The sequence below is a fragment of the Papio anubis genome, chromosome 4 (assembly GCF_008728515.1).
Source record: "Papio anubis isolate 15944 chromosome 4, Panubis1.0, whole genome shotgun sequence".
Lineage (NCBI taxonomy): Eukaryota > Metazoa > Chordata > Mammalia > Primates > Cercopithecidae > Papio > Papio anubis.
Genome location: NC_044979.1, coordinates 177,259,524 through 177,272,597, shown reverse-complemented (window position 1 = coordinate 177,272,597; position 13,074 = coordinate 177,259,524). Strand labels below are relative to the sequence as shown.

Here is a 13,074-nt window from a genome sequence, read left to right as displayed (position 1 = left end):
CTAGTGACGAGGTCTGGGATGCAGGGATATGGGCGTTTCTGGAAGCTTCGTGGTGTGTGTGTGGTGTGTGGATGTATTTGTGTGGTGTGTGGATGTATTTGTGTGGTGTGTGTTTAGTATTTGTGTGGTGTGTGTGTTGAGTGTGTGTATGTGGTGTGTGGTATGTGCATTTTTGTGGCATGTGTGTTGAGTGTATTTGTGGTGTGTGTGATTTGTGTGTGTTCGTGTGTGGTGTGTATTTGGTGTGGCATATTATGTGGGGCTTGTATGTGTGGTGTGTGTATATTTGTGTGGTGTGTATTTGGGGTATATGTGTGGTATGTGTTGAATGTATTTGTGTGTGGTATGTATTGAGGGTGGATGTATTTGTGTGGTGTGTGATAGTGTATGTGGTGTGTGTTGAATGTCTGTGTATGTGGGGAGTGTGTGTGGTGTACGTTGAGTGTACCTGTGTGGTGTGTGATTATATCTGTACGGTGTGTTGAATGTGTATGTGGTGTAATTGTGCATTTGTGTGGGGCTTGCATGTGTGGTGTGTTGAGTATTTGTGTGGTGTGATTTGTGTATTGTGTGTGTGGTTTGTGTTGAATATGTGTGTATTTGTATGTGGTGTGTGTGATTGTGTATTTGTGGGGCATGTGTTTTTGTGTGGTGTGTTAAGTATACTATTTGTGTGGTATGTGATTGTGTATTTGTGTGGGGCATGTGCGTGTGTGTGATGTGTGTTGGGTGTGTATGTGCATAGTGTGTGATGTGTGTGGCGTATGTGTATGGGTACATGTGTGTGGTGTGTGTATGTGTTGTGTGTGATTGTGTATTTATGTGAGGCGTGTGTGGTATATTGAGTGTGGTGTGTGTGTTTCTGTGAAATTATTATTGTGTGGTGTGTGTATGGTGTGTGTGATTGTGTATCTGGGTGGTGTGTGTGGTGTGTGTGGTGTGTGTGATTGTGTGAGGTGGTGTGTGTGATTGTCAATATTTATGGGGCATGTGTGGTGGTGTGTTGTGTTGCGGTGTGTGATTATGTGGGGGGCATGCATATGTGTTTAGATGTGTTGAGTGTGTATTTCTGTGGGGGGTGTGTGTGTGGTGTGTATGTGCTGTGTGGGAGTTAGCCCATCTATTTATTAGTGGGGGCATGTGTGTGGTGTGTGTGATTGTGTATTTCTGTGAGGTGTTTGTGTGTGTGATTATTTGTGTGGGGCATGTGTGGTGTGCGTTGAGTGTATTTGTATTTGTGTGGTGTGTGATTGTGTGCGTGCTGAGGAGGATTTGGGTGAAGTGGGGGAATATGGGCATTGATGAGTGGCCATGGGGGAAGAGAGTCAGGAGGGGCCTTCTGGGATCCTGGGGGCAGGGGGCAGCCACGTTGGTCGGGTGGTGGTTGGTCGGATGGTCGGTTGGTTGGTAGGGAGGTCATTCTGTCTGTCAGTCGGTTATGCTGGAGAGTGCAGGCCCAGGGGAAGCTTTGGACCGGGCAGCTTTCCTGACAGGAGTGGAGTCATCGTCCCCAGGTGCTGTGGGACAGGGTGGCCTGGGAGGGAGGTGGCTGGCGTTGCTTGGTGATGAAAGGTGAGCTCCGTGTCTGCTTTTCAAGCACTGGGGTTCCCATCTCTGCATCGTGTGTTCCTGGGGTAGACAGCGTGTGACACACAGGTGCTGTTTTCTTCCTGGCCACGCATCCCCTGTGACTCTCATGCCCGTCACCCACGCTTTATTGACATTCAGGCCACACGTGCGTGCCTGCATGAGATGTTATTTACCACAAAATCGTTGTGTGTTTGTTTGCTCTCTGGACAGATGACAAGACGTTCCAATGTGAGATGTGTTTCAGATTCTTCTCCACCAACAGCAACCTCTCCAAGCACAAGAAGAAGCACGGCGACAAGAAGTTTGCCTGTGAGGTCTGCAGCAAGATGTTCTACCGCAAGGACGTCATGCTGGACCACCAGCGCCGGCACCTGGAAGGTGAGGCCGCCTGTGCACCTGCTGTGGGCCGGGAGAGGCAGCTCCTGTGGGGTGGGGCAGGGCGGGGTGGCGCGGTCAGCAAGGCCTTTGGGGGAGCAGTTCAGCTGCCTGCTCCTTTGCCTGGAAACTCCCACCATCCGATGGGCTCATCCTCTTCTGAGAACCTGTCTCAGGAGAGCAAGGAGCTGAGACACAGGTGTCAGACCTGCTATGCGCAAGGAGAAGCAGTTGGAAATACCCTAAATGTCCCACACTGGGGAAGGAGTTAAGAACACTGGACGATTTGTAGGGTCGAGTGTTTTACTGTCATTAGAAGTGTTTTTTCAAAGATACTAGATATTGTGAAAAATGCTTTCAATATGACAGAAAGTGGGAAAAACCCGTACAAGAGCAACTAAGAGCAGCAGCCCTTCAAACACCCTTTCATTAAAATTTGGAAAAAATTATTTTATAATTACAAATGAAGCATATGCTTGTTGAAAAGAAGATGTGAGACCACAAAGTCCTGTGTAAAGTATAACCCTCCCGGGCACAGCGGCTCACGCCTGGAACCCCAGCACTTTGGGAGGCCGCAGCTGGAGGATCTCTTGAGGCCAGCAGTTCAAGACCAGCCCAGGCAACATAGCAAGGCTCTGCTTTTACAAAAAATTAGCTGGGCACAGTGGCACGTACTTGTAGACCCAGCTACTCGGAAGGCTGAGGCAGGAGGATCACTTGAGGCTGGGAGGTCGAGGCTGCAGTGAGCTGTGCTTGCACCACTGTTTTCCAGAGCAAGACCTTATCTCAAAAAATATATATAAAAATAAAAAATGAAGTATAACCATGTCCATCCAAATAGGCATACGCATGTGCCTTTGTCCCTTTTTTAAAAAAAGGCTGGAATTGTGTCCTGTGTACATTTTAGCACTTTCCTTTTTTACTTGACTCTTTTCTTCATGTTGATTCATAAAGACCCACAACGTTTTTCTTTGTGGTTCCTTGGGTGGTATCCTCAGGGCTTCATGAATCAAACCTGGACTCCACTTAGTGACTGGGTAGACTTTAGCAAGCTAGTGTGCCTCAGTTTTCTCACCTACACAGGGGAGACAGTACTCAGACCTGAACCCCTAGGGTTGCTGTGATGGTTGAACCAGACCCTGTTCTTGAAACTTCTCGCACACCACCCCACACATAGCAAGCGCCCGTGAATGCCGGTAGCTATGGATGCTGCCAGAAGTCAACTGTTTCCAGGGATGCAGTGTGGCTGGGTCGCATTTTACAATTTAACGTAACTCGGGTCATCTTATGTGGGAGTAAACTCATGCTTTTGTGACTTTTATGGATTTGTCCCTCATATCGGAGCTTGGTGTAAGCTGCTCCTCAGACTCCTGTGTCTGTCATGCTGGGAGCCTTTGGAGAATGGTCCATTTGTCCAACGTCCAGCTTGCTGAGCATTTTTAAGTCCGGTTCTGCATTTACACCTGGCCAGGCAGGAATGCTCCCAGAATGGGTCGGCAATGTAGAAATCCTGAGAAGTGGGCTTCTCTTTTGGTCAAAACTTACCTGTTTTGCATGAACATTTAAAAATCTGGGCCGGGCGCAGTGGCTCAAGCCTGTAATCCCAGAACTTTGCGAGGCCGAGACGGGTGGATCACGAGGTCAGGAGATCGAGACCATCCTGGCTAACACAGTGAAACCCCGTCTCTACTAAAAAATACAAAAAACTAGCCAGGCGAGGTGGCGGGCGCCTATAGTCCCAGCTACTCGGGAGGCTGCGGCAGGAGAATGGCGTAAACCCGGGAGGCAGAGCTAGTAGTGAGCTGAGATCCGGCCACTGCACTCCAGCCTGGGCGACAGAGCGACAGTCTCAAAAAAAAAAAAAAAAAATCTGTCTTGATTCCAATTTGGAACAATATGCCTCAAAACCATAAAGGTTTTATTTACCAGCCTGATGTTGGTTTGACATTAATTTGCGAGAGATGAATATTGGTATCTTTTAAATAAAAAATGCCTGCCTATTTTGCCATCTATAAGACCGTAAGTTGGCTTTGAGCCTTTAGATGGAGTGGAAATGCCTTCTTCCATAGGAGCTCATCATTGCTCTGCCACTTAGGAAAATTTAGCACTCGATGCCCTTATATTTCCAAATGTTTCCAATGCGAGAACTGTGTCTGCAGCTGCCACGTACGTTGTGCCATCTCCCTTCCTTCCCTGGGGCTGCTTCAGGAATGGCGGTTCGTGCTGATGCCAAACAGTGTGCAGGTGGTGTTACTTACACCGCCAGGCTTCTGTCCCCACTGTGGACAGCCCTGTCCTCCCATGCACTGGAAAGGACACTGGCTGAAGTGGGATCTGATGGAGCTTCGTGTGTTCTGAGCGTATTCACTGTCTTGCTGGTGGGGTTGGCAATTTCAGGAGTGCGGCGGGTGAAGCGAGAGGACCTGGAGGCCGGCGGGGAGAACCTGGTCCGCTACAAGAAGGAGCCTTCCGGGTGCCCGGTGTGTGGCAAGGTAACGCTCGCGGTCCGCATCGGAAGCTGAGATGGAAAGCACATCATCTTCTTCAGTTAAGACTCTATGAGCTGTACTTACAGAGTATTGCAGGGAAGATTTGGGGGGTAACGATGGGTGCTCAGGTTGTCTTAAACTGGTGTCCACCCATTTTAAACACTTGCCATTTGGATTTCTTTGGCACCTAAGATGGGTTTCCAGTGAGTGGGCTGAGAAAGAAGGGTTCTTCCTGGACAGCCTCTTTTCCTCTTTGCCATGATTTTCCACCTGAGCTACTCCCTGGCTCCCGCTCTCTTGTATAGCATCGTTCAGACAGTGACCTTGTGGTCAGGACTGGGGCACAATGAATGAGGATGCAGGGAGATCCAGTGGCTTTATTTTGCCTGTCACGCCGGTCTCCTCTGTGCAGTGGATGGCTGGCGTTCTGTAAGTTAGAGCGTGACCGATCCCATGGCAGGTGTCCCAGGCACGTTCAGTGGATGCCCGGCGCTGCCCAAGTGAGGAAAGGGTGATGTCATCCACGGGAGCACATCCATCCGAGGGCTGCGCAGTGAGGGGACCATCCTGGCACTAGCAAGGGATTCCCACACCTGGCTGCTGGGTGGAGATGCAGGATCCTAAACATCCAGCAAACACGCTGCCCCTCCCGGGAGAGCCCAGGGCCCACACCGTGGCACTCACAGCTGTCAGGCTGCCATGGCCCCAAGTTCTGTGCATGAGCACCTTGGTTGTGACTGGAGGTGACATCACTTCTTCGTTACTTAGCTTTCACTCAGGCGACTATAAGATGGCATCTGTGCTCAGAGGCCTAGGAACTGTCTGTAACAGGATGCAAAGCTTATGCTACAGAGTAAGGGTTCTGAGCGGCTCCCAAGTGGGCTCTGGGCCCAGCAGCTCCAGCATGTCGCTCAGGTGGCTTTCGGAGCCGCTGATTGGAGGATGCCTCAGCCACAAACGGCACACATGAGCCCCAGAGCGATGCTCCTCCAGCGTTTCAGCAGCTGGGAGCACAGGCCCCCGCAGGAAGCCCAGTCACCGTCCCGCTGTCCTGCCTTCCAGCATGCAGTAGCTTTTGACCTTTTAAAGAGAAAACGGAAATCTCAGTTTTTATATGAAGTTTCCTGATTTTTTTCAAACCACAGAGCGAGCCTGAGCAAATGAGTGAGCAGGTCGGTGTGGCTGGGGGTCCAGGTGACGCTCCGGACTGCGGGCTGGAGGGGCAGGGCTGGGGTAGAGCAGGTGAGTTGGAGCACCTTTGCGAGCTGGGCCAGCTGTGCACAGGCCACAGGTGGGCGAAGCCTGTGCCCCTTGTTCCCCGTCCCTGGTCTTTCTGCCCACTGACCTCTGCCCCTTGGGGGGTACTGGCCCCAAGTGCCTTCCATGCTGTTGAGAGATCGTATGCAAAACCAGCTCGGTGCCTGACATCCAAACACGTTTTTATTCTGTGCCGTGTTTATTGAATACCCACTGAGGGTTGAGGTACGTAGTGAAATAGCCTGTAGTTTGGATGACTGAATTATTGTTGTTTCCAGTTATTTCTCGTCTTCAGCCCAGTCTGTCTGTAAAGACCATGACACCTGCAAACTCTGTCCTCTCCTGCTCACCTTTCACCCTGTCGCATTGCCCCACCTAGTGTCCCTGGGATGGGGCACAGTGCTGTCAGCCCGTAAGTCATCTGCACATCTTGGAAGGAGATGTTGCCTGGAGATGCCGGCATCTTCTCCCTAGCGAATCACTCATTCCTTTTCATTTATCTATTGCGTTCTTTTCTTGAGAATGTGGGCATCAGGTGAGCTCTAGAAGGTCACACCCCGGGTTAGTTGGCCACTGGGAATGGCTATCCAGATAGAGGCCCGCAGAGCCCTGTGGGGTGCCGAGGTTTCTAGGGCCCTCGCAGTGGTCTCAGCCGCCAGCCTTGTCCACTGCTCTGTGCCAGTGGGGCCACATCTGTCATGTGGACCACGGTATTCCCAGCGCCAACCCCAGCCCTGGTCACAGAGGTGACCCCCTGGGATGGGTATTGGATGAATGGGTGCATCTCCATACCCGTCATGCCAGAGCAAGAAATCAGGGACATTGTGAATGTGCATGAAACACGGTATAAAAGCCAAGGGGGTAACTAGCTTTCTTCTTTGATATCTACTTTCAGAAAATGGCAGGTATTTCTGTGACTTACTGGTTCCTTGATAGTCCACCCGAGGGAAATATTTACATGAGCTAAAAAAATGGAGCTGAACTAACGTTTATAATAAAGACTGGCAAATGGTCAATTTTCTATTGTAACATAAGCACCTGTTTACATAATTCAGTGCGTAACCCTTATCCTGGCATCAGTGATTATTTGTATCTCTCGCACACTGAGGAACTGTTGAGACGCAAGGCCTGGAGCACAGTGCTGTGCTTCTGTCCCGGGTTGTGGTTTCCCTGGAGGAGCCTGGTGGAGAGGCTCCTTCCCATCATGAGACGCCGCAGCCCCTCACCATGCGGCTCCTCTGCCCACAGGTGTTCTCCTGCCGGAGCAATATGAATAAGCACCTGCTTACCCACGGCGACAAGAAGTACACCTGTGAGATCTGCGGGCGCAAGTTCTTCCGCGTGGACGTGCTCAGGGACCACATCCACGTCCACTTCAAGGTGTCGATCGCGTGCTGCCCTCACCCAGGCATGCTCATGGCAGGCCCCCGGGCCAGTGTCTGTCACAGTCAGCTCAGGCTTCCATAGCAGAATTCTGCAGGCGGGGCAGCTTCTGGGCAGACATGTGCTGCTTGCGGTTCTGGAGGCTGGATGTCAAGGCCCCCATAGATTCAGTGTCTGGCGAGGCTCACTTCCTGGTTCATAGATGGCACCTGCTGTGTCCTCACATGGTAGAAGGGTAGGGATCTCTTCTATAAGGGCCTGAATCCCATTCTTTTTGTTTTTTGAGACGCAGTCTCACTCCGTCACCCAGGCTGGAGTACAATGGCAAGATCTCACTGCATCCTCCACCTCCTGGGTTCAAGCAAGTCTCCCGCCTCAGCCTCCCAAGTAGCTGGGACTACAAGCACCCGCCATAATGCCCAGCTAATTTTTGTATTTTTAGTAGAGACAGGGTTTCACCATGTTGGCCAGGCTGGTCTTGAACTCCTGAGCTCAGGTGATCCGCCTGCCTCAGCCTCTCAAACTGCTGCGATTACAGGCATAAGCCACCATGCCCCACCCCAAATCCCATTCTTGAGGGCTCCAGCCTCATGACCTAATGACTTCCCAGAGGCCCTGCTTCCTGATACCATTTCCTGGTGGGTTAGGATTCAACATGGGAATTTGGGAGGGTTCAAGTATTCAGACTACAGCAGCGTCCCCAAATAGTTGACAACTAGCCACATTTCATCTCTCCAAAATGAATTCTGTGACTGCGTTGGCCTCACTTCCTGTGGCCCAGCTGCCAGGCCCAGCTTCCCCGCCGTGGCTGCTTCCCATCCCGGACCTGGCATTTGCATCCCTCCCCGCTTTTGAGGAAAGGGAGGAACAGAGCGGAAGCTCTGGGAGCAGGGAGGACTTGGGGTGTGATGAAGGGCAGGAGAAGCGCTGATCAAGAACTGAAGAAGTAACAGGTGGTATGGGAGACCCACTCAGGGGACTCCCCAGCAGTGCCTGGCCCTGGGTGCAGATTGAGATCTTGCTGGGCGCATGTGAGAGGTAGCCACGGGTGGCGTGGAGAGCGAGGGCAGCTCTGGCGTTTAGGTGGGGACCCCTGGGGACAAGCTGGGATGGACTGGGGCATAAGTGTGGCTCGTTAGGGCCGTCATGGGCATCACAGAGGTATTTCTTCTGCATCTGGGGAAATGATTGATTGTCCCTGGGGTATAGGTAACTGAGTGAAGCGTCTGCTGCACTGTTAGAAACTGGAAGTGTTGGCTGTTTTCTAGGACATCGCTTTGATGGATGACCACCAGAGGGAGGAGTTTATCGGTAAGATCGGGATCTCCTCAGAAGAAAACGACGACAATTCTGACGAGAGCGCGGACTCAGAGCCTCACAAGTACAGCTGCAAGCGGTGCCAGGTATGGCGGGTCTGCCCCGCAGTGCCTGGGTGGTCTGGAAAGGAACGTGGTAGTTTCAAGGCTGCAGGCCCCACACAGCAGGTGCCTTTGTGGATCTTGGAAGCAGCCCTCCCTCCCCAAAGGCTCAGGCCAGTGGTCCTACTGCAGACTGGGTGCCTGTCCATCACCTGTGCGTGGGAAGGCCAGCCCATGCCACCTCGGTGCTCAGGGATGGCCTATGTGGGTCTCACAGGCACACTCCAGGAACTTGCCTTGTGACACGGTTCAGGCACACACATGAAGTGTGGGGGTCAGACTCCTAGAAGGTGGCTGTAGTGGCTGCAGGCTGGGGCACCTCTCCCCTCTCCCTTTCTCCTCCCCCTCCCCCTCCCCCTCCCCGCTCAGGCCTGAAGCCCTCACAAGGCCTCCCCCGTGCATGGAAGGGGCTCGTCAAAAAGGAGAGTGGTTTGTTTCCGAGGAGAACCGTGCTCTGAGTTTTGGGCATAAGGCCTTATGGCTTCGGAAAAGTTCCCCATCAAGCCTCTGAGAGTCCCTTCTGCCCTGGCATGAGCCGTGGGTCCTCAGGGCGTGTCGGGTGCCCTGGTTTGTGGACACAACCTCATTAGCTAAGAGGACCAGGGAGCTCATGCGGGTGTCAGCAGTGCCCCGTCCACCCGGCCTGCAGCTCACCTTTGGCCGGGGGAAGGAGTACCTGAAGCACATCATGGAGGTGCACAAGGAGAAGGGCTACGGCTGCAGCATCTGCAACCGGCGCTTTGCGCTGAAGGCCACCTACCACGCCCACATGGTCATCCACCGCGAAAACCTGCCGGACCCCAACGTGCAAAAGTGAGGCCTGGTTGGGGGCTCCTGGGTTGTGCCAGGAGGGAGGGGACATGCTTCCTTGCAAAGAGACACATGTTTTAAGGAGCCATTTATAGCTTCGAACAAGTGATATCCTCTGGGGGCCAGGGCCAGGGCTAGGGGGCAGCAGGGCTGGGGGCAGCAGGGCCGAGGGGCGGCAGGGCCGAGGGGCAGCAGGGCCAGGGTTTATCCTGTGCTTCCACATAGTCTCCTGGCACCAGCTGGCCATGTTACAGGAAAATAGCAGGGTTCCTGCCCTGCCTACAGAATGACCCAAAATGCTTTTTCCTGCAGCAATTAGGTTTCATTAATGCCAGGCCACATCTGACATACAGCCCATAACCCAAGCAGTCTGCTGAGTGAGTGACTAAACAGTCCCGTCCAGGGGCGCTAACGAAGAACCACAGCCGGCACAGCCTAAAAACAGACACTTACCATCTTCAGTCCTGGAGGCGGGAGCTCAGGGGTCATGGTGGCGGCAGGGCGGCCACCTCTGACACTTCTCTCCTTGGCCTGTAAATGCCTTCCTCTCCCTGTGTCCTCATAGGGCCGTCCCACTGTGCATGTCTGTGCCCAATCTCATCTTCTTATAAGGACACTGGTCAGATTGGTCAGGAACCACCCTGATGGCCTCTTTTCCATGTAATCACCTCTGCAAAGACCCCATCTCCAAACAGTCACATTCTGAAGTGCCAGGGTTAAGACTTCGATGTAGGAATTGGGGGGGTTAAGATTCAACCCGTGGCAGAGGCTCAAATATTTGCTGCTTTTATCATCCCCGTGGCACCTTGTTGCCTCATCTTTGCGGAGGAAGGTGCTGGGGAGAGCGCCCTCGCTGCCATGGAGCCCCAAGGCTGTGCAGCCATCCTGAGCTTGTCTCTGGTTTCAGGTACATTCACCCCTGCGAGATCTGTGGACGGATCTTCAACAGCATAGGGAACCTGGAGCGCCACAAACTCATCCACACAGGTGCGTGTCTGTCAGGATGTGGGGCCCCACATCCTACATCCCACATATTCTACACACAGAGCCGTCGCACCTTGCCTGCCCCGTGCCTTCCTCTGTTTCTCCATCTTTTCCTGTCCTTATCAGCCCTGCTACTCAGAGCCCAGTGCCCCCTGCCCCCTTACCCCTGCAGGTCCTCAGGGATCTACTCCAGCCATAGGACCCCCGGGAGGGCTCTGGGGAGGCTGCTGAAGAGGCGACCCCATCCCTGTCACTGCACTTCCAGCTGTGGGGGAGGCTGGGCCCCTCTCCTTGGTACGTCCTTTCTGCGGCCACCGCAGATCAGAGCTCCTCGGCTCTGAGTTGCGGATTGCCTGTGTTCTCAGGTGTGAAGAGCCACGCCTGCGAGCAGTGTGGGAAGTCCTTCGCCAGGAAGGACATGCTGAAGGAGCACATGCGTGTGCATGACAACGTCCGCGAGTACCTGTGTGCTGAGTGTGGGAAAGGTGGGTGCAGGTGCGGGGGCCACGGGCCAGGCTCAGCCAGGCCGCCCAGCTGCAGGACTCTGGAAGGGGACATGACTGAGAACTGGCACATCGACCATAGTGTGAGAGGCATTGCCAGAGTGTGGCCCTGGAAGCCCATAGGCTTCAGTCACTCACTTAAAAGGAAAGAAGGACTCGAGGCAGGATTTAAATCAGTAATCTGCAAGAAAAATCAAGTAGTCCAGAAAGCAGAAAGATGTGATAAATTTAAAGGCAGAAACAAATCATTTTAAAAGTAGGAAAACAATGCAGGATCTAATTGTTTAAAGTACAGAATGATTCTCAAAACCACCACGGGGTCAGAAAGTAGATGCAAAACCCTCAGCGTATTCACTACGCAGACTAGAATTGGCTGTGTGGTGAGAGAGGAATTCACCACGGCCGAGGAATCTTCATTGTAATGACAGAACATTCATTAATAACAAACCTAGTAAATAAAATGTCTCAAATTAGTAAGCAAAATAGAAATATAATTCCAGTGCGTGTCATAATTGTAACCCATTCCTGTTTGTTTTGAAAAACAACTTCCTAAAAGTTTTGGAGCAGCAGGTCTGTCTTGGGCTGTGTCAGGCGACCCTGCCCATGCTGTCATGGTGACAGTGTGAAGGAAACACAGGAGCCCGATGAACTGCACTCACCGGATGACCCCTATAAGCCCCGGTAGAATAACGCTGCATGTCAAAGCCTAAAAGAACTGCCTGCAGAAAAGGCCAGAAGCGGGATATTTCCTTTCCCCACTTCCTGGCCCTCGGTTCCTCGCCTCAGAGGCCAGCGCAGGCTCTTGCCCCTCCTCCAGGGTAACTTTGCGCAAGGACGGCACGTGGGTGGTAAAAAGCAGCGCATGCACCTCACCAAGACGTATTTTTTAAACAATACAGACAGGTCTAGAAGGTGGTGGTGTTACTCTCCCCTCAAATCCCAGCCAGTCCTCACAGAGCCACTGCGGTGGTTTCTCTGAACGGAATGTTGGTAGCAGTGTCTGCCTGCCTTAGTGAGAGGCTGGCTTGCTCTTTGTCCCCGTCTGCCTTAAGCTCCCAGCCCCTTTCACCACCTCTGCTTCCCTTTCCTCCCCAATGCCCCAAGAAATAAAATGTTTAACACACTGTGGTGAGCCTGGCTGGAGGGGTCCTGAGTAGCGTGTAGAAACAGGAGGGCCAGAGGTGGGGGCTTATTCAGGGCCAGGCCTCTTAGGCAGAGAGGAGCCACACCTGGGTCCCCTGCAGGTCCCCAAATGCCACCAGGTGCCCTGGGAGGTGAGGGGTGTGGGATAAAGCCACATTTTATAATGATGTAGAGATTTTAGTGTTTGAAATGTGTTATTTAGTTGCATGGTTTTTTAAAATGAATTCTGAATAGTTGAAATAAGATGCTGGCATTAATACATTAGTTGCCAGATTTATTTTACATAATACTAAATTTCAGTATTATCTTGTCATGTAACAGTTGCTAGTGCATACTAGCACATGCTTGTGCTTATTTTTTTGATACTTTGCTGTTTTTTTTTTTAACTTGAAAATACATCTTGGAGATCTTTTTATATCAGAACATGTAAATATTACCTGATTTAATTTTTCAAACCCTTGGTACGATTCCACCATGTGGATTCATATAACCAGACCCTTTATTTATAGTTTCTGGTTGTCTTTTTATAGTCATTTATTATTACAGTGTTCCTAGAAACAGTGTCGCATATTATTTACATTTTTTTCTCCAGAAACTCTAGCCCTGACCAGGGACTTAAGTGTTGGGGACCAAGTGGGAGGCTGTTAGAAGTCGTGAGAGCCTGTCACCAGCAGGCAGGGGCGGGGGCCCAGCCAGTAGGTTTTCTGCATGTGTGGAGGAAAACATGTTGTTCAGAATCACATCATGAGCCTTGAAATACTCAGGAATGATCCGCAAGAACTTAGTGTGGCCGGTGAGAATATGACACCAGGTGTTGAAAGCTATACAAAAGGCATGCCCTGTTTGGGTTTGGAAATTTTAAGTATTTAAAAAACGTCAATTTTCCCCATGGTAATTTGTAAACAGATTGAATCACAATCCCAGTAGAGCAAGCTTCACTCTCTGTGTGGCACTTGTGTTTATTTTGAAACTGTTGGCAGATTGTTAAATGGAAGGAAAAACGTTACTGTCACCAACGCTGGCTGTGGTGGGGAGGTCAGAAGGTTGAGATACCATCTCTTCTGTATTTCTGGTTTTTCTATGACTGTGTATTAGTTCTGAAATTTGGAATATGTTCATTTC

The 13,074-nt window shown here is 51.5% G+C and overlaps 1 protein-coding gene across 5 annotated transcripts in view; it reads left to right on the top strand.

The window, feature by feature from the left end:
* Positions 1 to 13,074, top strand: part of PRDM15 (PR/SET domain 15) — a 75,035-nt gene that overhangs the window by 48,311 nt on the left and 13,650 nt on the right. For all 5 annotated transcript variants that reach the window (XM_021935494.2, XM_021935493.2, XM_021935496.2 and 2 more), the window contains 7 exons: positions 1,801 to 1,968; positions 4,363 to 4,457; positions 6,960 to 7,091; positions 8,363 to 8,497; positions 9,162 to 9,325; positions 10,230 to 10,309; positions 10,672 to 10,791. In XM_021935494.2, the coding sequence (XP_021791186.1) occupies positions 1,801 to 1,968; positions 4,363 to 4,457; positions 6,960 to 7,091; positions 8,363 to 8,497; positions 9,162 to 9,325; positions 10,230 to 10,309; positions 10,672 to 10,791 (894 nt within the window). The remainder of the gene's footprint in view (positions 1 to 1,800; positions 1,969 to 4,362; positions 4,458 to 6,959; positions 7,092 to 8,362; positions 8,498 to 9,161; positions 9,326 to 10,229; positions 10,310 to 10,671; positions 10,792 to 13,074) is intronic.